This window comes from Gymnoscopelus microlampas, assembly GCF_963454915.1.
Source record: "Gymnoscopelus microlampas genome assembly, chromosome: 7".
Lineage (NCBI taxonomy): Eukaryota > Metazoa > Chordata > Actinopteri > Myctophiformes > Myctophidae > Gymnoscopelus > Gymnoscopelus microlampas.
Genome location: NC_139944.1, coordinates 29,463,176 through 29,480,675, shown reverse-complemented (window position 1 = coordinate 29,480,675; position 17,500 = coordinate 29,463,176). Strand labels below are relative to the sequence as shown.

Genomic DNA, 17,500 nt, shown 5'->3' with positions numbered 1-17,500 from the left:
GTGTGTGTGTGTGTGTGTACGTGTGCTTGTATGAGTGTCTAGACACACGTACACACACACACACACACACACACACACACACACACACACACACACACCCTTGCACATACCGTACACTGTACACACGTGCACCATAAACTCACATCAAACGCTAGCACTAGACAGTCATTACTGCAGCAGCATGGATGAGTTTAAAAACAGCAGCAAACCAAGCCCTCTGTGCAATACAGTCTTCCAATCATGTTCACTCTGTTCACCGTGTAGCTGAATTCACAGCTAGACAGAAAACACAGCAGGCCAGATCCCCCCACAATGCAATATCTTTTCTGTTGATTTGTTTCAAATAGAGGAGAGAAACCGTGCCAGTGTCAGCTTACTTGAGGCACAGCATTGCCACAGAGCCTTATCAGCTCGATGAGCGAACAAACAACTAAATCAACATTACTCAGTCTGTTGTATCCCGCTCACTACCCCTGTTGGTTGAAAGAAGGATTGCATGTATCAGGAACCTGTCAGGTCCTTAATAAAGGGACATGAAACCCTAGGCCGGTCATTATTAACCTTTTTAATTTCAAGGACCCCCAGTTTGATATGCATGAGGCCATGGAACCCCATTTGATATGATTTCTAAAAACTCTCTGGAACCCCATAGTTTATAATGTAAAATCATCAGTGTTTATTTACCGCTGGGAATATCCAAATGTGCAAACAGTCAGAGTGACATACCCACCATCAATTAGTAAGACAGTATGTGATAGTAAAGACCTTGTAGAAAATGTTAAGCCTTTGTCAGAATTTGTATAATGATGCCCAAGCATGCATTTTGTCTCTGTGCTACAGTAAAACTATCTACAAAGCCTGCTGTTTCACTACCATCCAAGTAGCTACAATAATATTAATGTTGCCTGAAGTCCTTTGAGGCTTTGCACAGGTGGTCTGGAGAGTCTGGAGCTGAATTTCAAATAGAAATGGGGCCTACAAAGGGGGACATTTCATCGATAATAAATCTCAACTCTATTTAATCTCTTCACTAGTAAATAAAACCTCCATTGATAACATTATTTAGTCATAGGGTTTGTTATGAATATAATTCCTAAGAGGCCCTGTTTGACTTACTGATTAAGTGGGAAACTCTTTCCCCGGCAGCATCCCTCACTGGAGGCTGGTCCAGACTGGTCCAATAAATGATTTCGTTTGAGTGAAATTTTAATTAACAGCTGAAAGATATAGCATTCTCTGATGATATCACTCTGAGCACAAACTCAAACTAAACAACTCTTCATCAGATAATAGATGAACACAAACAACTCTTATGACTGATGAGTCTCAGCTCTCCACAACAACAACATGTTAGTAATGGAGGTGGAGAGGGAAATGATTCACTGTTTTCTTGGGATGTGCGTGCAACATTCTTAGAAACATCATGTTGTTGGATGTAGCTCATGAGCGGTAGTGTTTTCTGCGATGTACCTACCCCCCCACCCTTAATATCCCTCTAACGTTCTTGCATGTTTGTGTGGCATAACACTGTCATAAATTGAAAGCCCATCTCCTTAGAAAACCTCGCAAAAAGTACCTCAAATCACCTCTAAATGAATCACATCCATTCACCCATAAATCCGCAATAAATCCCCACGCAGTCTCATTTCTGTCCTAAATCATAATATCATCTTGACAGAGAACCCTCTAATTCTTCCCTTAAGCTCTTTCCTTCACGATCCTAGGAACAATTTATGAGCACTATATAGGACCTAATCAATTCCTCATATTGGTTGTTTGGAATGGTGGTGATGTACAGGGCAAAGGTTGTTCTAAATGGTCTGCATTTCTATGCAGTATTCATTTCTATAGCGCCTTCATTCAAAGTACAGTACTTTACAATGTGTTACACTCACCCATTCACAGTGATTGATCAGTCCTAGGGAAAATAAGACAGCTGACCAATCAGCACAAGTTTAACCACTTAACCCTTTAAGACCTGAGGCCGATTCTACAAATGCTTAGTCCAAAGTATTTGGAAAAACTTTTTCTATTTTTGATTCAATTATTGTCTCCGCCAGGCCAAAGGCATGGTGGAGAGTATGTTTTCACTCCGTCCGTCCGTCCGTCCGTCCGTCCGTCCGTCCGTCCGTCCGTCCGTCCGTCCGTCCGTCCGTCCGTCCGTCCGTCCGTCCGTCCGTCCGTCCGTCCGTCCGTCCGTCCGTCCGTCCGTCCGTCCGTCCGTCCGTCCGTCCGTCCGTCCGTCCGTCCGTCCGTGTGTGTGTGTGTGTGTGTGTGTGTGTGTGTGTGTGTGTGTGTGTGTGTGTCCGTGTGTGTGTCCGTGTGTGTGTCCGTGTCCGTCCGTCTGTGAACATCTAATCTTTTGGATTGGTCAAGCTTCACGTGACATCACAATATGTAATATAAATAGTTAAAACAGAATTAGGAATAGTACTTTCTAGTGTGATACTATCAACTTCCTGACCTGGCGGAGACCTGTGCTCCGAGGAGCACATTTTCTAGTTATATATATTTGTAATCATGTTGCTATATTGTTGTCAGGTGGAAACCTTGTATGTCCAAAACCGTTCCTTTTCTATTATTATAAAAACGATTTAAATATGTGAAAATAGCCTCAAGATGTGTGCTTATAGATCGGCTATTTTCACTACTTTTGTGCGACACTCTTGTGTGATGAAGTAGGGCTTTAATTTACAAAAAAACAAAAACTAATTTTAAACTTGGAGATACAAGGTTTCTGCCCACAGTGACGATGTATAGTAACAACTAAAATGACACAGATGCTTTCCCGGATTGAAAGGTATAACAACATATAGGCATTCTAGGTCTAAATGGGTTAAACCTAGAGTACTTTGTTGACCGGGATCCCCCAAGGGTCTATATTTGGTTCCCTCCTTTCTTTTCATGCGGTAAAGTCAAGCGCCACCGCACGCTGAACTGTCACCAGGAACGACCTTGCTGTAAAGCTCGGTCACCAAACACGGCTGCTGCAGAAACCTTCGTCAGTTCACAGATGGCTGCGTGATAGCAAGGCCAGCAGCCAACCAGCACCTGCCATGTTTCCAGTCAACTTCCCACAATGTCAGGAAATCCCAGCGGGATTACCACTTCATTCTCCGGGGCACTTCCTCATTGACAGTGATGTTAATTAATTTATTCAATTAAAGACTTGAGCCAAGGCTATTTTTTCATTGTCTTTAAAAAAAAAATAAGGCTGTGGGTATGTGCTAAAGAAAATCATCCGACATTCGTACTTTTTTGTGCCTTTATTGGATAGTATCAGTGAAGATACTCAGGACTCGAACCCACGACGCACTGTCAGGCTACATTGAATCTAAGTGCCCAGACCGCTGGCCCTTATTATTGAACCTCAAGAGGGGATAATTACATTTTATTTGTACAGCACCATTTCATGGCTCACAGTGCTTTACAATATTGAGAAATGAAACAGAAATAAAATGTAAAAGTTGCCAAAATGAATAAGTAAGAGTTGTAACCATAACCATGTATGTGTATGTGAAAATAAATACCTTGAACCTTGAACCGACCTTTTCTAAACCTAACCTACAGTAGCTTTGTTGGTACCCACCTCCAGTAGACCAACACAGCCAGGAGCAGAACCAGACAGAAGAAGGTCAGCGCTGACACCACCACCAGAGGTACCAGCCATTCCACCCGACCCAGCCCTGGTCCAGGTCCTGCACTCCACTGGCGGGTCACGTTGACGTTGGGGCGGTCTGGAAGAGGAGATGGATGGATGGATGACAGAGAGGAGAGGAGAGGAGAGGAGGGGGGACAAGGTGGAGATTAGATCACAAAATAGTTGAAGATGGTAACAGATAACAGATATCAGTGTGCATGACAGTGAGCACGAGAGAGAGAAGGAGAGAGAGAGAGAGAGAGAGAGAGAGAGAGAGAGAGAGAGAGAGAGAGAGAGAGGCAAGATAAGGACAAGGACAGGTGTAAATTCAATTAGGAACAGTGGAACGGGTGTGATAGGGGAAGGTGTGTGTGCATGGGAGAAGGGTGAGATGGTGGGGAGCGCAATCATAAAAAGAGGAATAAAATGAGGGAGTGAAGGTGACAGAGAAGAGGGGCAAAAGGGTACAGAGGGAGATGGGAGTGGGAGGAGAGAGGATAAAATTTGAATTATGTATAACTCCGAGTGTCTTCGTTCATAATTAATCTTTCGCCCCATCCATAAGACTGCAGAGACTTACCTGTCTTAAAAAAGGTGAAAATATAAAACTCTCAACCTGTAATCATGCATTTGAGAACCATGCTTGTTCAGGGGACAGGAGGACACATAAAACAAAGCTTGTGAGATCCCTCTGATGCATTTGTGTGGAGTAGGAATTCCTATATAATAAACGCCTGATCTCCAGTTGGTGTTAAAAGACCCAACACAACCCAAAAGAACGAGAAGTTGTTCCAATAAATACTGGCATCAAAACCATCAAAATGTATGCACAGTTAAGTCTTCAGTGTAACCAAATGACCCTTAAGGCCAGTCCGACTCCACACCAATGCAACTCCTTGCAACATGCAACTCCTTGCAACTACTTGCAACCATTATCCTCAATGGAAGTTGCAAGGAGTTGCATTGGTGTGGACTGGCCTTAAAGTCCTTTTTGCTGCAAGGAGTTGCGACTAGTTGCATTGGTGCGACCATTAAGGTTGAATTCTGCTACATGTACATGTACTTTGTGCACGCTATCAGAGTTAAATGAACACAGGATGTCAGATACGACATGCATTTCCCGGTCAGTGACCTCCCCTGAAACCTATTTCAGCCCGTCAGTACATCTTACAGGATCTTTTGGAGAAGCACAATTACCATATCAGCCAGACATCAACTGCATATAAGCATGACATGCAAGTTTTGATAATTAGAAGTATTGCATTATTTTTCATTAAACTTGTTTATTTAAGCATACACACTGGCAACGATAATGGAAAAAAGGAAACTATATTAAAGATAATTTTTGAAAGTAGCCCAACTAGTAGCTAACAAATGAACCAGCCTTCTGGCATGCCCCTAGGACCTTTGCATCCTTACCTACCCACAGGAAGTGCCGCAGTGGCGTTGCTGTTACTGCTGTTGGCCCCCATGACCCTTGTATGTCAGCGGCTTGTCTGGAGGCTGAGCACTACACCAGGGATGCTGGCAGCAGCACACAGCCCAGGCCCCTGTGCTCCAGCACAGCACAGCTTGCTACGCTAGCTAAGCACTGGCAGCCCAGTGCTACAGTACCGCAGCACCTCTCCTGTCCTCTCCTCCGTTCACACACACACACAGTGTGAGAAACACCGCCTGATGCACCGCCGATTCCATCTGTGGCATCGCGGCAGCTTCCCTCGAAAAACAACAACATCGGCAGCGGAGGGGCACCCGTACGTGCATACACACACACACACACACACACACACACACACACACACACACACACACACACACACACACACACACACACACACACACGCACAAAAACTACTGTATGGTACACTTGTACACACAGCGAGTCACTAATGTGCAGTGATGTATATTATACAGGCACTGAAACACACACACACACACACACACACACACACACACACACACACACACACACACACACACACACACACACACACGCACGCTACACAACACTCTATAAATGGAGCATTTTTTCTTTTTTTTTCTCCCTGCAGCTGTGTCTGGCCTCGGAGCTCATCTCACTGAAAGTCTGAAAGTAGGCCAGCACTCAGCTCAGGACAAGAAGAGAGAGAGAGAGAGAGAGAGAGAGAGAGAGAGAGAGAGAGAGAGAGAGAGAGAGAGAGAGAGAGAGAGAGAGAGGAGGGAGCGATAGATAAAACAAAACAAAGAGAGAGAAAATGGTTTAAAGAAGAGCTGCACATCGAGGCAGGAAGGAGAAAAGACCAATGAAGGAGACAGGGAAGGAAATAGCACAATATGGGAGTGCTGAAAAGAGGAGTGAAATACAGATAGGTCTACAGTATAAAGGAGTAGTATCGCAGAGCCAGACGATTGGACATCCCTGCCTACCGATACATCTAGTGACTTCTAAATTCGGAGATTAAAAAAGAGAACTGCATTGCAGAACCAAAGCAGTAGGCATAGCTTTGTTAGGGGAGGATTTCTCTGCTGTTCTATCCGACTTTGAATTTCAATTTCCTCAGATGTATTGGTACGTGGAGATCTCCGATTGTCTGGCTACGCGAGACTAGAGTAGAGGACAAATAATATGTAGTTTTAATTATGTATTTCATTTTGCGGTCTACAAACGTATTTTTACTTTCTTGAACCTCAACAAACAAAAGCAAGTCATATGCAAGTCTGGATATGTCATTACCAGGTACAGGTATAAGGCTAAAAACATGCCCATTGGAAAGTTACAGACTAAAGGATGAGAAGAAGTGAAGATAGAATGGGGTGACATGCAGTTTTGGTTTGCACACTCCCACTTTGCAAACTGCTAACTAACAAAATAAGGTGACTACAAAGGCAATGGATGTACTCTAGTTCTCAAAACAGCTGGCCTGGCTAGCATGGTTATAGTGTTTACAAAGTTATCCAAAGTAGATTCAGTTTTAGCCGTGCAGTCACTCGGCTGCAAACGGTGAATACGTTTGATAGATCAGACTTGACACGGTTACTGAGAGTAATTTCCAGGGAGCATCACGAGAATACCATTGCCTGTAATAGTGTCTGCTCTTATCCTTGGCTTTCAAAGCACTTGAGAGTGAGCTGATGTCTCCTGGCATTTGGTTGGCTAATGTGCCAGGGGGCTGGTGAGGTAAAGCACAAGGCTCCACTCTCAGCTCCAGACTCTACAGTACCTCAGCGCAGAGGGAACGCAAGCTTACGGAGATACAGCCCTTGACTTTACTCCCAATCACCAGCATTTACTATACCCTTTTTACTGTGTCTGTGTACATGACTAGGTTTTTCTGACTTTATGAAATATTCTTACAGTACATGGATACCAAGAGCATACAAACACCTACGTTTGGGGGGTGGGGGTGGCAGCTTTTCATGGCAGAACACATTATCATAAAACCCATTATGGCCAAGTGAAATGAAACCGTGGCGTGCTAGGTTGACACATTCAGGTTACTCTGGGACCATTTCTTCCCATTTACTGTAACTTGCCAGAAATGCTCGTTCTCTCTCTGTGCATTTTCATATTCCATCCAGCATTTGAGACTTTCGACAGTTTCTTGGGTGAGTGTTACTAAAAACTAAATTGTGCCAATCGCCACAACACAGTACCTGTTACATTCCTAGCACATCAGTACTGAGTTGTATTTTCCAATAGTCCCATATGAGTATTATAAATTATATATTTATTTTAATGCTCAGCTGCAAAACGAATTAATCAAACAACAAACAAACACCTAATTCATATTGATTAATCAATAGATAGAGAACATTAATTTGTCATACACATACAGTACAGTACTGTATGTGTATACCAAATGAATGTTCAATACCTTCACAAAATGTTTCATACATCCCCAACAACTTTGACCATATTCTATTGTATATAATGACTGTGCCAGTGCTGCCTGGGACCACAACATTGTATTTACCATGACATCAAGGTCCAATACAACACAATATTCATATAATAAGATACTGTACTCTTTGTCTAAACGGTAAGCCTCCAAAGGCATAGAAATGTAGATTGCCACTGGACTCACTGAAGCACTGAATTTCAGGGCTCAACTTCTGTTAAACTGGGAAATGTTTTTAGTAATCACTTTCCTCCTCTAATTTCATTTTGCACTTTTTATTTGGCTGCATCTCGCTGTATTAGGCTCATCTCGTGTGTCCATTAATGACCGTCTGACCAGCCTGCTTGGTTGAAGGCCAATGATTTTCAGAGCAGGCAACCGCAAAATGATGCCAGTCTGAATACTAATGGGTCAGAATGCAAAATAGCATGTAGCTCGCAGCCCAATTAATAGGCAGGGAAATTGTCCAAAATGCTCGTGCTCCTTGCCATTTATTGGAATGTGTTAAACACACAATTGTAGCAAAGATCAGCCACAGTAAAATAGAAATACATTGGCTTTACTCTTTATATTTTCTGTTTTCTATTCTTTTGCCTCGTACTTTGTGGTAACACAATTCATACAGGGATAGCAGGCCAAGTTAACCACAAACTGTGTGCCATGGGATATGACTGTGGTGGTATCGGAGTACAAAAACATATGCTAGAAGTCGAAAATTACCTTTGGTTCATTAGTGGCTGCGATTTAATACACAACTAATGCAAATATAATGCTTGTGAAAGCACAGATTAGAGTGTTAATCCAATGCAGTTATATTTGGATCTGACTGGCACGGCTGACTACGTGCGCTTGAGCACTCATATCCCTTGCATAAAACTCTACTGTGTAATGTAGGGATTTATATTATCTCCTGCTTACAGTGACGTGAACATGGCATCAGACTATGCTATAAAGGTTGCTGATCTATTTCTATATTTCTACGGTACATTACATGAAATTATATTATATTATACTGTATTATATTTATATAATACATTAATCTCTATGTTAGTAGACAGAGAGCCCAGCTCTCACTTTATTGCATGTTCATTTATGTCTAATGGCCTGGGGACACAGGATGGCCTGGAGGTAAAGAGGCCAGCCACTAACCAAAAGGTTGCTGGTTTGATCCCCAGTGCCTACAGGAGGGTGTATTCCAGTTGTGGGCTGCCAACCATCTCTGCCTAAGTGTCCTTGAGCAAGGCACTAAACCCCGCGGGATGACCTCTCTGATGAAATGTGTATGTACAAAATTGACAATAAAGTAATCTTCTTTTCATGCTCTGTTGAAACGAAGGTGTCATGGACCAAAACATCCAATCTATAAGCTCACTGAGAGTGGCATCTATGACACTTTCTGAGCTTCTAGATTGTATATGTTTGGCACACGACGCCCTCATAAGACAGGCTTAACCCATTAAGACCGGGAAAGCATCTATCATTTTAGATTTTAACCACTTTAACCATTATTTTATACTTTGGCTGTTCAAAAATAGCAGATCTACAAGCTCATAGCGTGGCACTGAGTGCAGAGCTATGAGCTTGTAGATCTGCTAAAAAAATATCGTGAACATTTTTGCAAGTCTTTGAATATATATTTTTTAAAGCAAACATTCGTAAAATGTTTTGTTCCAGGGACCTCCAGAAGCAAATGTTTGAGTTAAAATTTAAAAAATTATGCATTAAAAAATTATGCATTAAAAAAATTGCACAAAATTTGCTATGAGCTTGTAGATCTGCTATTTTTGAATAGTCCAAAGTATAAAATAATGGTTAGCAAAAAATAGAAAATGACAAAGATGCGTTCCCGGCATAGAGTTAAAAATAATAGAGAGGGCATTGGAAATCCCCGCCCATCCACTTTTGCTCACCCAGCGCATGTGCCTAAATCACCCCTTCTTCCGGGTTGTGAAATGTGACGGGCGGGGCCTATTTGGGTCTTCTGCGACACATTATGCGCCATGGAGGTGACGCGTGTTGCATCACCTCCATGCGCAAGCTCCTGCACAAGCTTGTGAGTCGAGCCCATGGGTCGAAACCGTTTTCGCTCGTTCGTGACAGTGGCCTGCAGTACCTACGAATGGCCAGCATGTCCAATGCGCTTCAATGCAAACTCTGGGTTCTGGGGGCTAGGTTCCCAGTCGTAATGGGTTAGTACAGCAGCACACTGTAACAGAGCTTTATCTTACCTGTGTGTATGGAGAAGGGCCAGTGGCTCTTGTCCCCTCCTGTGTCGGGCCTGAGAGTGGCCACGGGGCCACCGGGAGCTGGGAACTCCGCCGTGTCATTCCCCGATTCCGTGGTGGGGGTCGGCGCCGTAGCGTCCTCTGGACTCTGGGTGTGTGTAGAGGGCAGGTGGTCCTCCACAGCACCAGGCGCCGCCGTGGCGTTAAAGGATCCTCCTTTGTCTGTCCGTTCTTTCTCTTTGGCCGTGGACTCTGGCGCGTCGCTGGGAGGCTCTTTGACCGCCGTGCCGTTGGCTTGTCTCTCCACCTCGTCCGCCGCGCCTTTCTTCTTCTCCTTCTTCCTCTCCTCTTCGTTTTCCTCGTCCTCCTCTTCCTCTTCCTCCTTCTCCTCTCCCTCTCTCTCCCCCTCCTCCCCCTGCCCTTTGCCCTTCTCGCCGTCCTCCCCGCCCTCGGCGTTGTCCTTGGCGGGGGCCGTCGTCGTGGCGTCTTTGGCCGGTTCGGAGCTCGGGGAGGAGGAGGCGGTGGGTTCGGCACCCTGCCGGACCCCGGAAGAGGAGGAGCTAGCCGTGGCGGGGGCCCTGGTTGGCCAGACGGAGCTGGGGAAGGAGGAAATGACCCCGCCGCTGAATCCCAGGCCGGCCAACAGGGTGCTGGTCACCACCGATGCCACGGTCGCCTGGCTGCCGCTGGAGGACGGGCCGATGCCTGTCGCCATGGAGACGAAGGAGAAGGGGAGGCCGGACGAGGTCCAGGTGGAGGAGCCTGAGGAGATGGGCGCCATGTCGGCAGAGGAGGCCGGGGAGACGGTAGGCTGGGAGACGGAGAGAGAAGATTAGAAAGAGAGTTGAGAGGGGAGGAGAGGGGAGGGGAGGGGAGGGGAGGGGAGGGGAGGGGAGGGGAGGGGAGGGGAGGGGAGGGGAGGGGAGGGGAGGGAGTAGATGGCAGATGAAAGAAAAAGAGAACAAGAGATGACAGAAGGGAAGGTAACAGAAATAGTGATGTAAGAACGATAGCAGGAGGGAAAGAAAGAAGGTGATAAGAGACTACATACAGAACATACTGAGGCAAGCACTTCTTTACTTAATGAGCTCTACTGTATGTAATGCTGAGACATGTAACATGGTACTCCTACATTCCTGTCTATACTGATTAGCCCAGTGGTTTTCAAAGTGCTGTCCAGGGACCCTCAGGGTTCCTTGGGGGGTTCCAAATGGTACCTTACAGGTCCGTAACTCTGAGAATTAAGTTTATTTGAGTTGAGCTGAGTTTATTTAAAATGCAAAAAACAAAACAAAAACACATGGTTTCAGCAGTTTGAGGATAACAAAGTCCTAATATAAGACTTATTTCCATTGTGGTCCTCCTCTCACAAGCAGCAATTAATAAGATATTCAACCTTTTACAAAGGAGTAATGGGGGTCGTTGAAATTAAACAATTTGAGAACCACTGGAGTAGCCAATTCTATACATTCAACAAATTCAAATTCTCAGACAATTACTGCCCTCTGTTGGACAGACAACAAACTGACAATTAGAGATTCACCTTTGGCTCCCTTACCATTCCAGTTTTCACAATCCGCGTCCCCTCAAAGATCCTCGTAGTGTTGGCTGAAATGACAGAGGATGGACACTGATGAGGGAGTGCTTAGTACACACAGTGAGGTGTGCAGTCTGAGAGGGTGTCGATTATTATCAAAGATGGGAAGAAAAAAATATGTTTTCCTCATCGGCATATGATTGCCTGTATTAGGGGTCGCACCAATGCATCATGTGTCATGTTGCTATCGGCCAACAGAAGTTGCTATGTGTCTGTCTGTCTGTCTGTCTGTCTGTCTGTCTGTCTGTCTGTCTGTCTGTCTGTCTGAGCTTGTAGATCGTCTATTTTCAAATAGCCTTGGTATAAAATAGGGCTAAAGTGTTAAATGTATGTTTTATAATGTAATAATTTATATCTGCAAAGTAACTAATAACTAAAGTTTTCAAATAATTGAAGTGGAGTAAAAGTACAATATTTGCCTCTGAGATGTAGTGGAATAGAAGTAAAAGTATTGGAAATTGGAAATACTCAAGTAAAGTGTGTGTGTGTGTGTGTGTGTGTGTGTGTGTGTGTGTGTGTGTGTGCGTGCGTGCGTGTGTGTGTGTGTGTCGTACCTCTGAAGAGCATGCTCTGGCTGAAGTCGCTGCGCATGTCATTGGTACAGACAGCCTGCACTCTGAACAGGTAGAGAACGTCGGGAGACACCGGCGAAATGACCGCCTCCTGCAACACACACACACTCTATAATAATGACAGTATATATCGTAGAGTTAGTGTTACAATACACGCAGATACAGCAGACATTATGGGAACAAAGCCAGTTAAAAAGAAAATCACATTCTAAAAAGTCTCACTGTTTTTAGGTGTCAATGCAGTCTGTGCCTTTCACACGGCTGACAAATTAATTCCCTCTGCAGGCTTGTTATTGTCATGTCTGACAAATTCACAGACATTCACGGAAACTCAGAGATCCTTATCAAATATACAGCCTTAATTTGCCCTGGGAGTGATAAAAGGAGAGCGAGGGCGATAAGCTGGGGAATGCACTCTACACGTCAAACATGTAAAAAATACATCTTACTCTTTGGCTTTTGTTCCATGCAGCAGTGTGACATTTCAATGTCACACAGTGGTGTAAAGTAACAAAGTACATTTTCTACTCCATCTCAGAGGCAAATATTGTACTTTTACTCCACAACAATTATTTGAAAACTTTAAATACTAGTTACTTTGAAGATTTGTATTATTATTACAGAACATACACTAACCACTTCAGCCCTATATATATATTTTGGCCATTTAAAAATAGCCGGTCTACAAGCTCACAATGCATCACGATGCGATGCATTGTGAGCTTGTAGATCAGCTATTTTCAAAAGATTTTTTTTCTTTAAACTTGAAATGGGACATTCTGCATAATGAGTACTTTTACTTTCGGTACTTTAAAGGAGGAGTTCACCCAACGAAAATACTTATTTTCTATCAATTGCACACCCCATGAAGCCTTGAATTCATGGATTTGTTTTTGTTTTTGTCACATTCCTAAGCCAATCATTTGATGACCGGGTGTATTTCCGGTAGGAGACACAAATAATCTACTTTGTGTCTCCTACCGGATACATTTGCCGGTAGGAGACAGGAATCAAATTATTAGCTTAGGAATGCGACATTAACTTAAAACAACTCATGAATTCAAGGCTTCATGGGGTGTGCAATTGATAGAAAATAAGTCCTTTTTTGGGTGAACTACTCCTTTAAGTACATTTTTATGCCAATACTTTTGCACTTTAAAAAAAAAAATTTGAATGGAGTATATTTCTACATTGCAGTATTGATACTTTTACTTAAGTACAAAATGTTAGTACTTTTTCCACCTCCGTCACTTGACGTCTTCTTCAGAGTGCCAATGTCAAACATGGCCACCAAACACAGTTACTGCTGATGGCGTGGTAGAATTCCACGGCTGAGGAGACACTGGAGTTTGTCCGGGCACAAAGGGACCGAAACACAGAAGCGGAAAACAGCTGGCGACCTTTGACGGTTCACAGAATGGGCTGCGTAGCAACAAGGGCGAGGCCCGCCACAGCAGCACCTTCACGTGTTCTCAGGCTCTACTCTTGTCAGGAAATCCCAGCGGGCCTTCTATTAACCCATTAAAGGGATAGTTCACCCCCAAAATGAACTATCGATTAGTCACCCCATGGAGACTTGAATTCATGGATATTTTTAAGAGTGTGTAACACTCTAAGAAACACCCTGAATGGAATGTGGGCGTGCACTTCTGTTCATATATATACGGTGGGGGCGTGGCTGTGGAAAGGGGGTGGGTTTGGCAAAAAAGGGTCCGGAACGCGTCATGATTGGTTGCCATGTCTGCTTATTGTAAGCGACATTGCCCTTCTTTTTCTGTGAAGGTGCTTGTAAAGAATGGTGGTTGCGTTTTGTCCCTGTTTCTAAAATGTTGTTGATATTTGGTATGAGTTATTGGTTGATATATATATTGATATATTTCACACACACTCTCACATTGGATTACTATCCAATTCATTCTTGTTTAGTTTTTGTCGCATTCCTAAGCCAATAATTTGATGACTGGCAGCGGTTCCGCAAGGAGACTCTTTGTGTCTCCTACCATAACCGCTGCCTACCGGTCCGCTGGCCATCAAATTATTGGCTTAGGAATGCGACCAAAACTATAAAATATCCATATATTCAAGTCTCCATGGGGTGACTAATCGATAGAAGAAAAACAATTTGGGGGGTGAACTATCCCTCTAAGACCTGAGGCCGATTCTCCAAATGCCTTTCTAAACCAGTAGTTATTTCAAGATTTTTCAAAAATGTTCAAAATTAACAGATGTACAAAGCTCGCACACGCGTGTGCGTGCGTGTGCGTGTGTGTGTGTGTGTGAGAGGGTAGTTCCTCATCGGCAGTATTGTTCAGGGTTCAATTTGTGTAAAAAAAAGAGAAAAGAATGAACTGAAGAGGGATTTTCTTATAATATATTGAATTGTTAAATTGTTCTCTCCCTAGGCTGGCAGAGGGAGTGTAGTGCCCAGGATTACTTAGACAATTAGCACTGGGTGAAAAAATGGGTTACAAAATTGTGGGATAAAAAACAGTTAAAAAAAGTTAAATTGTGATATTGTGATATTATCAAACATATCGGACAGTCTACATTTACCGAAAGGCGAAAGGAAATGTGTGTATATAATTCTGTCTGACCTGAAGCAGGGAAAATATATCCCACTGGCGATAAAAATGAATGACCAGACAGGGGGATATCAAACCCCCCCCCCAGCAAATCGAACCCTGGTAAGGTTATTCGATTCATTAAATTTAAGTGTTGACAAATGCAACACTTTCTCGTTGTCTTGGTGAATGCGTATGTGATAAAATGGAAGTATCCCCTAGTGGTGGGAGTACTGGAGTATTTCCAATTTTCAGTACTTTTACTTTACTCCACTACATCTCAAAGACAAAGATTGTACTTTTACTGCACTACAATTATTTGAAAACTACTAGTTACTAGTTACTTTGGAGGTATAAATTATTATATTATAAAGCATACATAACCACTTCAGCCTTATTTTATACATAGGCTATAGGAAAATAGCAGATCTACAAGCTTCAAACATTGTAGTACTTTTACTTTCGAGTATATTTTGATGGCAATAATACTTTTGTACTTTTACTCAAGTAACATTTTGAACACAGGCCTTTTACTTGTATGTAACAGAGTATGTTTATATTGTGGTATTGCTACTTTTACTTAAGTACAAAATGTGAGTACTTCTTCTACCACTGGTATCCCCTGGCATTCGTCGTTGACTCGCCCGGAGCTGTTGGCCTCAACTGCACTCGTTTCCGTGCGACCTTGTATGCACGGTCAGACCAGACTGACTCGACTGACAAGCAGTCGCTCAACAGTCTCATTGTGGTCGAATCAGCCAGACGGGTTTGCATCGTGTTCAGAAGTCTGAGTAGCCTACTACTCTAGATGCACCTTTCCTTAAAAGCGCATACGGCATCAACATATCACCCAGCCAGAGCCTTATTCACCCCTAGGCCCAGGCAAACACGTCGTGTTTACTTTCAGGGTGACACATAAAGATTAAAATAAGGTATTAAAGTAAGATATTTTGGCTTATTGAGGCTGCAAACCCAATTTTCCCTTAGTGGGACAATAAAGCTGAAGCTTGAACCTTGGCAAATAACTGCCTCAAAGTATCCAGAAGGATTACTTCCTTATTGCACAGCTATAGGAGAATAGGAGATTCACACCAATAAACTCCAATTTGTGCATGCTGACGGAAATTACAAGTGTAAAGGTGGCCATTGGGGGTCAATCATCACTCAGGCACTTTTCATCTCCTCGTAGGTATTTGCTTGAATCAGTCCCTCAACACCAGCGGTGGAAAGTAACAAGTACATTTACTGAAGTACTGTACTTAAGTAGAATTTGAGTTAATTTTACTTTACTTGAGTATTTAAATATTTCTACTCCACCACATATTAGAGGCAAATGTTGTATTATTTACTCCACTACAATTGTTTAACAGTTTTGGTTACTTTGCAGATTTACATTATTATTACAAAACATACATTAACCACTTAAGCACTAATTTATACTTCGGCTATTTGAAAATCGTTGTGAGCTTGTAAATTGGCTATTTACAAAAACGTTCAAATTTAGAAGAAATTGCGTACTTTTACTTTTGGTACTGCGAGTATATTTTGATTTGATTTTGACTTTTACTCAAGTCAAATTTTGAATTCAGGCCTTTTACTTGTAACAAGAGTATGTCATATTGTGGTATTGCTACTTCTACGTACAGTAAGTGAAAGATCTGAGTGCTTCTTCCACCACTTCCCCTGGAAGACTCAACAGTGAATAACAACTTCCTAGCAGCGAGCACTGCTCTTCATTCTGGCCTCAGCGCTGGTCGATACCTAGCCTACCCTCTCCAGAGTCTCCTGCAACACACCTTTGACAACACACCTCCACACATGTTTACACTTAGTCCACAGCCACCATAGTGACCTTAGCATGGGGACAGCAGCACGGCTGACCCCGGTGACACAGGCTCCATTACCCGCCCACACAACGGTGTGCCCAGAATTATTTCCTGACTGCTACTATAGTTCTGCCCTGTTGTATTCACTCAGGGACACTTAGGGGTTTATTACACAGGGATTCTCCATCGATTGTGATGGAGAGTCAGAGCCATGTACTGCACACCCCCTCTGTGAGAGCTGTCAAGGGAAGGATATAGGAATAACGACATAAGTAAAAGCCTGATAGAAAGCGAAAGAGAGGAAGGAAAGAGGGGCAAAAATGACTAGTGTAGGGTGAGAGGAGAGAAAGAGAGAGAGGGAGAGAGAGAGAGAGAGAGAGAGAGAGAGAGAGAGAGAGAGAGAGAGAGAGAGAGAGAGAGAGAGAGGAGAGAGAGAGAGAGAGAGAGGGGGGGGGAGAGAGAGAGATGGAGGGAGAGAGAGAGAGAGAGAGGGAGAGAGGGAGAGCTTAGGGAGAGAGGGAGAGCTTAGGGAGAGAGGGAGGTCATATCGAGTGGGATGGTTTAACAAACTAGTAGGAGAGATATCTCTCTCTGTTTCTGTACAACTCAGTATTAGGCACCATGTTTGTAGCTGATGTGCAGTGCAGCTCTTCTGTCACCACTAGGAGGCGCTCTGATCTTTCGGCCATTCCTTTTTTAATTCAGCAGGTCTATCCCAAGGTCATACTAACAATCCGCATTTCTCTAAAGCCGAGCATTAGTATTCTGCTAGCCGGACAGAGGACCATAATGTAGGGGATGAGAGCTTCGGGTTGATCTTTAGCCTTGTGACATGTGGCTTCTAGCAAAGCGTGGTTCATTTTGCCTATAGATGAGATCAATTGGTATGTAACAGTGTCATCAGTGCATGATTTACTGCTGTATTTGTGTGTATGTGTATGTGTGTGTGCATGCGTGTGTATGTGTGTGTGTGTGTGTGTGTGTGTGTGTGTGTGTGTGTGTGTGTGTGTGTGTGTGTGTGTGTGTGTGTGTGTGTGTGTGTGTGTGTGTGTGTGTGTGTGTGTATGTGTATGTGTGTGCGTAAGTGCGTGGGTGGGTGGGTGCGTGGGTGCGTGTGTGTGTGTGTGCGCGTGCGTGTGTGTGTGTGTGTGTGTGCATGCGTGTGTGTGTGTGTAAGTGAGTGCGTGGGTGAGTGAGTGAG

The 17,500-nt window shown here is 43.5% G+C and overlaps 1 protein-coding gene across 4 annotated transcripts in view; it reads right to left on the bottom strand.

Moving 5' to 3' along the window:
• The window catches only part of LOC311049616 (receptor-type tyrosine-protein phosphatase gamma-like), a 396,229-nt gene that overhangs the window by 43,632 nt on the left and 335,097 nt on the right, over window positions 1-17,500 (bottom strand). Inside the window, exons 10-13 of one of the 4 annotated variants that reach the window (XM_084063299.1) lie at window positions 11,895-12,021; window positions 11,287-11,351; window positions 9,747-10,554; window positions 3,590-3,737 (exon numbers count right to left, since the gene is read on the bottom strand). In XM_084063299.1, the coding sequence (XP_083919425.1) occupies window positions 3,590-3,737; window positions 9,747-10,554; window positions 11,287-11,351; window positions 11,895-12,021 (1,148 nt within the window). The remainder of the gene's footprint in view (window positions 1-3,589; window positions 3,738-9,746; window positions 10,555-11,286; window positions 11,352-11,894; window positions 12,022-17,500) is intronic. The other 3 variants (XM_084063300.1, XM_084063301.1, XM_084063302.1) reach the window with 3 other exon arrangements.